The sequence below is a fragment of the Plecotus auritus genome (assembly GCF_963455305.1).
Source record: "Plecotus auritus genome assembly, chromosome: 8".
NCBI lineage: Eukaryota > Metazoa > Chordata > Mammalia > Chiroptera > Vespertilionidae > Plecotus > Plecotus auritus.
The window spans coordinates 156,911,143-156,921,136 of NC_137782.1; the positions used below are offsets into that span (position 1 = coordinate 156,911,143).

At 36.7% G+C, this 9,994-nt stretch overlaps 1 protein-coding gene across 3 annotated transcripts in view; it reads left to right on the top strand.

The window, feature by feature from the left end:
• The window catches only part of HEATR5B (HEAT repeat containing 5B), a 76,543-nt gene extending 68,858 nt beyond the window's left edge, over positions 1 to 7,685 (top strand). For 2 of the 3 annotated variants that reach the window (XM_080682930.1, XM_080682931.1), the window contains 6 exons: positions 186 to 330; positions 1,065 to 1,331; positions 2,748 to 2,972; positions 4,583 to 4,734; positions 6,229 to 6,442; positions 6,907 to 7,685. In XM_080682930.1, the coding sequence (XP_080539056.1) occupies positions 186 to 330; positions 1,065 to 1,331; positions 2,748 to 2,972; positions 4,583 to 4,734; positions 6,229 to 6,442; positions 6,907 to 7,211 (1,308 nt within the window). In that variant the 3' untranslated portion in view covers positions 7,212 to 7,685. The remainder of the gene's footprint in view (positions 1 to 185; positions 331 to 1,064; positions 1,332 to 2,747; positions 2,973 to 4,582; positions 4,735 to 6,228; positions 6,443 to 6,906) is intronic. The other variant, XR_013961348.1, reaches the window with a different exon arrangement.
• Positions 7,686 to 9,994: the final 2,309 nt, after the last annotated feature.

The window sequence follows — 9,994 nt, forward strand, 5'->3', positions numbered from 1 at the left end:
TACGTTGGCATAGAATGTAACCATTTCTCAAAATTGTGATAATGTTTTTATTACAGAGTCCTATATGTTCATTTTAGCTGTCATATTTCTTTATTTTTACATGTATATTTTCTTAGATTACAATAATATACATTTATCCTTTGAAATTAAAATTAATTAAATGTATCTGTATTAATTTATAATAGCTGATTGGTGTTGAGTTGCTGAGTGTTTTGCACCGCCTCTTACTGACCTGCAATCCACCATCAGTCCAGCTGCTGGTTACTGGAGTTGTACAACAGATAGTAAGAGCTGCTCAGGATTACTTGCAAGAAAAAAGAAACACTCTAAGTAAGCACTGGAAATTACACTAATTTTGACGTAGATTGCACTCTAATTTTTAAAACATTTAAAAGTTTTGTGGGGTTTTGTTCTTTTTTTTATCCTCACCCAAGGATGTGTATTTTTATTGATTTTAGAAATAAAAAGAGAGAAAGAAACTTCAATATGAGAGAAAAACATCCTTCAGTTGCCTCATGTATGCACCCTGACCAGGGATTGAACCCACAACCTGGATATGTGCCCTGACTAGGAATCGAACCCACAACCTTTTGGTATACAGGACAGTGCTCCAACCAACTGAGCCACCTGGCCAGGGCGCCAGGAAGATTTTTTAATAAAAAATGTTCATCATACATTGAGAAGCTTTGCAATTGACTTTGCTTTCATTAAAAAGAACCAAATGAAATTTCTGATAGTCAACTATTTTTCACCTCCAAAATTGTCAGCTTCATAGGGTTGAATTTAATATATGTGTTACTCGTATTATGAAATATATTTCTAATAAAAGTACCTAATAAAATTTTTTAAGTAAAAAATGGATTGTCCTTTACTTAAAAGGAGATTTCAATGAACAGAATTCCAATAAGAATTATTCTGAGAAAGGCATGTTATATCAGTTAGACATTCATTTATAAATTCTTTTGAAATAATTTCTCAAATATATTTATTGCATTGTCTCATCTACTATTTGTTTTGTGTGGGGTTGTTGGCTGGAAATTTCACCAAAGTTTCTTTCACCCAAGATGAAGATGACATGGAAAAAGAGTGCTGTCCTGTGCTGGGAGAAGGAGGTGACAGCGGTGGTCTTATTCCTGGAAAATCTCTTGTGTTTGCAACGATGGAGCTGCTGATGTTCATTTTAGTACGGCACATGCCACATCTCAGTACCAAGATGTCAGACTCCCCAAGTCACACAGCCTCTAAGACTCGACTGTCAGAAGAAAGTGCACGTTTGGTGGCAGCCATAGTTACCATACTCTCTGACTTACCATCCCTTTGTTCACCTGCTGGTATAGTATTGATCACCATTTGAAAATGCGCTATATTACGGTAGACAGAGATAAGCTTGCTTTTGACTTTAAGTCTATTATGACTTATTTTCCTCTTAAATCTCAAGTGTAAAAGGAGAAGGGTTTTTTTAAGGGTTTGTTTATCTTTAGGAGCCTATAAGGATTTTAAAAAACTTAAAACCCAAGATGCTATTTTCAGATATATTTCAGACAAACTTCAACAAAGAGATAGAACCACACCTTGAGGGAGGACATTGAATATTAGCAGATAGACACAAGTTGAAATTACTGACCTTTTTAGTTTCTGATCTGGTTGCCACCCTTGAGCAACACTGACATAGAGTGACAACCAAGTGTAAGAAGTAACTAAAGAAACTGTAGCTAAAGTTAGTAGCTATCTGCAGATACCTAAAGAACTGCTGAGTGGAAAAGCAGACTTCCCTCTGTTTAGAAAGTAGAAATCGTATCAGGAGACACAAAGGTGAACTCCAGCTTAACAAAAGCCCACAGGTGTGAAAGTAACGGCTTCTCCATCATTAGAGCTTTACAGGGCGTTGCAGGCAGATGACAGAATGGGAGAGTGGTGACGAGAATTTTCCACTAAGTGGGAGGTTGAATTCATGACCTTGAAGCTCTTTTAGCTGCAAATTCCAGGATTCTGTCATTTCTTTTTTGCTTACCCATATAGTCTGTTTATCATTTACCTGGCTTGGTTAGGTTGACTTTAGTACAATGAAGATTGATTGCACGTCTTAGAATTGCTACAAGATTCAACAGTTTTTTAAAATATTTCTGAAAGTATGTATATATTAGTGTTTTTCTGTCTTCCTTTCTCATTTTCATTATGAAGGGCATGGCATACTAAATAGATAAAATATTGGAAGTAATAAAAACAAGGCTAGTTGGAAAATGAAGGAAAATATAATTCTGTCTTCTTTGAAATAATTTGGGCCTTTCCTCCCTCCCTCCCTCCCTCTCCCTCCTGCTCTCCCTCCCTCCCTCCTTTCCTTTCTTCCTTCCTTTAGTAAGATCAGAGAATATTTATTGGGTAAATTACAGAGGTAGAAGAAGTAATTCCTAGAAGAAATGGGCTTAAGAAACAAGATATAGAGGTAAAGGAAGGGCCCTTGGAGCTTGGGAGTGAGAAAGCGAATGTTAAGGTGCCTGGGAGGTGGGGGTAGGAGCGGGGAGGGAAAAGGAAAGGCACAGATGTGCTTTCTGGACGGAGAGCGCCTACTTTTATTGTTTTCTTTTGAAACACTGAACTATAGTAATAGTAACCAATAAATTTTGAATAAAAACAAGGAAAAGAAGTAATATTGAACTACAATCAATTGTAAAAAGTATAAAAAATTGAAACAACTGTAATATGGGAACTGAAATGGTGATAAAGTAACCTGCTTGTTTTTATTTCAGGATGTATGACAATCCTGCCCACAATTCTGTTTTTAATTGCAAGAATATTGAAAGACACAGCAATAAAGTCTGCAGATAATCAGGTTCCTCCACCAGTTAGTGCAGCTCTTCAAGGGATTAAAAATATCGTGACGCTTTCAATGGCCAAAACTGAGGACACTCAAAAACAGTGGACAGCGCTCATTCGTAGCACTCTTGCATGCATCCTGGAATATTCACAACCAGGTAACCTAATCAGACTTGTAAAAATTTTAATCTATAGCCTGCCTGTTTTCTTATAATTAATTAATTGAATGCGCTTGTGAGAAAGTGCTGTGTAACACTGAATCAGCTCAGAGAGGTGTTTTAGTCACATCTTTCAGATAAGAACTTTCGTACCCTTTTCTAGATATTGACTCTAAATGTCCTTGTCTTAGAACTTAAATCTGTATTGGGAGGTTTGACATGACCTTATTATTTCCTAAGCACTTCCTTACTTTCTGGGTCAAAGATGTAGCAGGCTCATCTTGTATTGTCCCTGTTACTGTAGTCACAATTTAAAAATAAAATGATACCTTGCTGATAAAAATAAAATTGCTTGCGCCCTAACTGGTTTGGCTCAGTGGATAGAGCATCGGCCTGCGGACTAAAGGGTCCCAGGTACAATTCCAGTCAAGGGCATGTACCTTGGTTGCGGGCACATCCCCAGTAGAGGGTGTGCAGGAGGCAGCTGGTCGATGTTTCTCTCTCATGGATGTTTCTAACTCTCTGTCCCTCTCCCTTCCTCTCTGTAAAAAAACAATAAAATATATTTTTTTAAAAAATTGCTTGCAGTGTTCTAAACTCTGAATTATAGATTTTTCTCATTTCATCTAGAGTAATATTCCATCTGTAGAGTTCTCAGGTTCTTAATATGTATTGCTAAGGTTATTGTATATTGGCTGAATCCTTTGAATTTTACATCCCTTTTTTTCTTTATATTAAGTTAGTGGACTTCTCAACTATTGTACCCTCATTATGAGATAATGTTAGCATATCAAATGTATATGTTTATAATTCTGATAAAGTACAGATTATGGTTGCATATTAGCAGTTGCCCAATTAACGCAAATTCACATATATAGAATGTTGATAAGATCAGCTGTGGAAGAAATGGTGATCACAAAATAGTTTAAGCTTCTTATTTTATATGTTTAGTAGTATTGTTCTTTAGAATAACAGGACATATTTCCTGTACTTTTAATTACTTACTATATTTTTATTAAGTTATATTTATTTCTGAATAAATTATTGAAATAGCAAGAAATTCTTTAAAATTCTAAGAGTACTGTGTGCAAGATTTTTTTGTTTATGGATATGTAGAACTTATAGGAATGTAATACCACTAAGAAAAGTCTACTCTGGATTTTTAAATTGCTCAGAATATCTTACCAGAATCACTTACTTTGTCGGAAGGGGAGAGGTTTGGAAATGTTTGATTAATCTAAACTCAAAAAAAGTTAAATGACTTTTAAATAATTTTATATTTTCATATTATCTTTCATATTTAAATAAGCTTTCCCTATAAGAGTTCTTCTTAGGATTTATGCCTCAGTTTTTTTCAATCACTATTGTATCATCCAGAAAAACAAGGAAAAAGGACTTAAATATAGAGCTTCTAATAAAATATCCACTATTTCCTCGATAATAGATGAGTTGTACTCATAAAGTTATTTCTGAACTGTATTAGAATTGAGGCACACACTGTTGTTGGGGGGAGAGAGGTTATTGTTCAAGATGGAAATTCCAAAGCATTTGAGAAACAGCACATTGCTTTCTTTTCATATTTTTCTATATTCATTATTCATCTATTTCAGAGGATTCCATGCCTATGCCTGATGAAGTAAGCATGCTCACAGCAATAGCGCTCTTCCTGTGGTCTGCTAGTAGTGAAATAATAGGAGTCCAGTCATTACAGAATGGCTGCATGAACAGGTTCAAAAACGCATTAAACTCATGTGACCCATGGGTAAGTTGTACTTAAAACAAGCATAGAGGGTGTAGGGGTCAATGGGAATAAAAAACAATAAAAAAGGGGACATCTGTAATACTTTCAACAATAAAAATAAATTTAAGAAAAACAAGCATAGAGGTAAATTTTCCACTTCATCAGGAAAAGTTCAGGTTGATTCATTAAAATGTATGATCTAGCAAATGAAAACCTAAGTATTTGCTCTATGGCTTTTAAATAGAAAAACTCAAAAAGATCAGTAGGTTCAGACACTAGGAGGGACTTATATATATATTTATTTACATATGCAAAAAATTCTCCAATATTTAAAATATTTGGTTAACCCTGGCTTATATTGGTAGAAACTTTACATGAATCTATGATTATATTTTTCACTGTTTACTTAACGATATCAAGGGCATTAAAAGATAAATTTATTTTATTACATGTTTTAATGAACCAATTGGAAACTTTAGTTTTTCCAGAAAATAAATTTTTTATTGTTTCACAATGTCGAAGTCTAAACTAATGTTTCTCAAACCTGCTGCACATCCAAAAAAATCAGTTTAGTAACATGATCCTAGCCTTACTGCTGTGTTCCTGAATCAGAGATCTGTATTCTTAAAACATCCCCCGGGTATTTATTTCCAGCAAGGTTTGGCAACTTCTCATTGAGCAAAGTGCTGAAACGGTTTGATTCCACTGTTTGTCCCAGATGTTAATGGACCTTCCTTTCTTCCTTTTTCTTTTTTTTAAATTAATCTAAAGTCTTTCTAATCTAAAATGGAGCCATTGAGACCTTACTTTCCAGGCCTAGAAACTTAAATTGGCATAAGCAGTCATTTCCAGGGAATTCAAATGGATTTGAGGTGTCTGAGCAATATATTTTTATAGCTTTGTTTGACGTCATTCAGTTATTAGCCTTCCTGTTAAATAGGTTAATGTAGGAGGGACAATTGTAAATTAAAGAAGAATTAAAGGCAGAAATTAAAATTTCTGATTTCTGGCTTCTTCCAAACAATGGAAATATACAAATTATATAAGCATGGTAATTTGGCAATTAGACTATAAGTAATATTTATTTGATTAATTTTTCAGTTACTTTTATTTAGTTAGCATATTAGAAGTTTCATTATTCTACTTCATTTCTATAAGTAGAAAATGGCATTAATTTGTCCTGCCTTTCTATTTTCATTCTGCAGTGTCACATCTTTTCAATATATATTAAGATGCAATGTGCCCTAGCCAGGTGGCCCAGTTGGTTGGACCATCATCCCATAGGTTGTGGGTTTGATTCCCTGGTCAGGGCAAGTACGAGAGGCAACCGATTGATGTTTCCCTCTCACATTGATGTTTCACTCTCTTTCTCTCTTCTTCCCTCTCTTTCTCTAAAAAAATAAAAAATAAAAAGTGTCCTCGGGTGAGGATTAAAAAAAAAAAAAAGATGCAGTGATTGTACAGTAAATAAGAACTATCACACATGTTAAGTAATACAATGATTTTCTTATATAGGTTCAAGCCAAATGTTACCAGCTTCTCCTCTCAGTCTTCCAGCATTCCAATCGTGCCCTTTCAACTCCCTACATCCATTCATTAGCTCCAATAGTAGTTGAAAAGCTAAAAGCTGTTGAAAGAAACAGACCAGCCAGTAACACAGAACTTTTAGCTGTTCAAGAAGGAATCAAAGTTCTTGAAACATTGGTTGCTCTTGGGGAAGAACAGAACAGTAAGTATTTTCTTATAAAAGCCACTAGTCTAAAATGAAGATCATCTGTGTGTGTGTGTGTGTGTGTGTATATATATATATATATATATATATATATATATATATATATAAAACTTATTTGATATTAGACACAGACCATTGCAACAGTAAAACTAAATCTAAGGCTAATGTTATGCAAAACCCAAAGGTAAATGGTCAATATTTACTAAAGATAAACTAAAGGTGAAAGGTAACTATATATGTAAAATGTACAGTCTTAACAGGCCTGGTTTCCAGTCCTGGCATAACTTGGGCATTTAGTAAATATTAATATTAAGTATGAGTTATTATTGAGGTCTGAAGTAGATTTTGCATGTTTACTTATATTTTATTATGATTCAGACTACAATGCCCAGTTTTAAAAATGAAGTTTACTGTAATTTTCAGATTCGTGATTATCTTCAGACTAACTTTGTTCATTGCAGGAGTCCAGTTACTTGCTCTTTTAGTTCCCACTTTGATTTCTTACCTGCTGGATGAAAATGCTTTTGCTTCAGCAAACACAGCCTCCAAAGATCTGCATGAGTTTGCACTCCAGAATTTAATGCATATTGGACCTCTGTATCCACATGCTTTCAAGACAGTAATGGGAGCGGCTCCCGAGTTGAAAGTACGTTTGGAAACTGCTGTTCGAGCAAGCCAAGCCAGCAAAGCTAAAGCAGCTACCAGGCAGCCAGTCCCTGCCGTACATTCTGCACCAACAATTAAGCTAAAGACAAGTTTTTTTTAATTTTCTATTCCATTCATCTTTATTTATATTATCAACTAGGAGCTAATTAGTAATAGCCACTGTATCATTCCAGGCTATAGGTTTTACTTTATTTGTACATTGGTATTACATGCTTCTAGGTAAGTTAAGTGAAATAATGCTCAGGTTGTTTTCAGGTTTTGAGGGAGTGATTTTTTTTTATTATTATGTGGTGAATGTACTTTCATTTTTCTCCTAATAGTGTTTCTCTTTTATTAATTAATTTATTTTTTAAACACTGAGTCAGTCTTTTAAATTTAAATGCTAAAAACAATTGTATCATGTAGCTGGGCTACCTATTGATATTGTCAGCATTCAGCATCTGTCATGAAAAATTTAATTGTAAAACAGCAGAATGTAAATTTTGAAGTTAGCAAAATAATGTAAAATGTCTGTTTTGTGGTATACATATTATGAATAAAGTCACATTTTCTTAGCATTTCTCAAAATGTCCTTAACTTTCTGATATGTCTTTTTATTTTCATATTAGATTATGGAATGATGCTTGTGTGTGTGTGTGTGTGTGTGTGTGTGTGTATACACACACACAAATATTTTATAAATCTTTATTGTTCAGATTATTACAATTGTTCCACTTTTTTCCCCCCATAGCTCCCCTCTACCCGGTTCCCACCCCACCCTCTGCCCTTACCCCTGCCCCCACTGTCCTCAACCATAGGTGTAGGATTTTTGTCCAGTCTCTTCCGCACACCCCTTTCCCCCCAAGAATTGTCAGTCCACTCCCTTTCTATGCCCCTGATTCTATTATATTCACCAGTTTATTCTGTTCCTCAGATATTTTATTCACTTGATTTTTAGATTCACTTGTTGATAGGTATGTATTTGTTGTTCATAATTTTTATCTTTACCTTTTTCTTCTTCTTCCTCTTCTTAAAGAATACCTTTCAGCATTTTGTATAATACTGACTTGGCAGTGATGAACTCCTTTAGCTTTTTCTTATCTGTGAAGCTCTTTATCTGCCCTTCAATTCTGAATGATAACTTTGCTGGGTAGAGTAATCTTGGTTGTAGGTTCTTGCTGTTCATCACTTTGAATATTTTTTGCCACTCCCTTCTGGCCTGCATAGTTTCTATTGAGAAATCAGCTGACAGTCGTATGGCTGCTCCCTTGTAGGTAATTAACTGTTTTTCTCTTGCTGCTTTTAATATTCTCTCTTTGTCTTTTGCTCTTGGCATTTTAATTATGATGTGTCTTGGTGTGGTCCTCTTTGGATTCCTTTTGTTTGGGGTTCTGTGCGCTTCCTGGACTTGTAAGTCCATTTCTTTCACCAGGTGGGGGAAGTTTTTGGTCATTATTTCTTCAAATAAGCTTTCAATATCTCGCTCTCTCTCTTCTCTGTCACCCCCATAATTCGGATGTTGGTACGCTTGAAGTTGTCCCAGGACTCCTTATACTATCTTCATATTTTTGGATTCTTTTTGCTTTTCCGGTTGGGTGTTTTTTGCTTCTTTGTATTTCAAATCTTTGACTTGATTCTTGTGATCCTCTAGTCTGCTGTTGGATCTCTGTATATTATTTTTTATTTCAGTTATTGTATGTTTAATTTCTAGTTGGTCCTTTTTCATATCCTTAAGGGTCTCGCTAAATTTATCAGCCTTTTCTAGGAAATTCTTGAAAAACCTTATAACCGTGGTTTTGAACTCTATATCCAGTCATTTGCTTTCCTCCATTTCTTTCATTTGTGACCTGTTTCTTTGTCTCCACATTTTTGGCTGCTTCCCTGAGTTGATGGAGTGGCTTTGTGTGCTAGGTGTCCTATAGGGCCCAGTGGCTCAGCCTCCCCAGTTACCTGAGGTGGACACTCTTGGTGCACCCCTTTGTGGGCTGTGTGCACAGTCTTGTTGTAGTTAAGCCTTGATTGTTGTTGGTATCACTGGGAGGAATTGACCTCCAGGCCAATTGGCTGTGAGTATCAGCTGTGTCTACACTGGGAGAACTTCTGTGCTGGAGACACCCTTATGAGGCAAGACTTTCTTCAGTGGGGCTTTGGTGCTCACTGAGTCTGCCCCCTGAGTGTCTCCCTTATGGATCTGAGGAGTTGTAATCTGGATGGTCCCATTCTGACCCCTGGATACACTGGCTCTTGGATCTCCAAGGAGGTGCTAATTTAGCCTCTGCCTGATGCCACCCAGCAGGAGCTAAGGAGAGATCTTCAGATTCCTCGTCTTTGTTTGGGTTTTGGAGGCACCCAGATGAGGCCCAGCTCTGTGAAGCATTGCAGGCTACTGTGGGGCCTTGGGCCTTCTTTTGGATGTTCTGGGTCTCTCTGACTCAGCTGCAGTTTGTTAGGTAAGTTTAGATTTCAAAGGACCAGGCCATTCATATGCAAAAGCCTCTGCACTCAGCTTGGATGGGGTGGAGTCTCAGGGCAGAACAAACAGTAATGGCTTCATGGGGCAGGAGCAAACAGCAATGGCTTCCCGTCAGCCCTGCCCTAAGATGCCCCTGGGTCTCAGTGTCCCACGGTAATCGCTGCAAGCACCTCTGAGAAAGAAGATGCTCTCCAGTTCCGCCCGCTGCCAGACAGTCCAGTTTCTCCCCGTATGAGTATGGGTCCCCAGAGTCTCGCCCTGAACTGGAGTTCAGAGCAGTCGGGAGCTTTTGTCTCCCTCCCGATTGTGAAAGCCAGCCGCGTACTCAGTTGCCAGCCCACTCTGTGCACGCGCCTCTGTACCTCTGCCTTTACTTCCGTACCTCCTGTGAGTCTCAGTGTGCTTTTCTCTTTCCTCCTAGTTGTAGAATT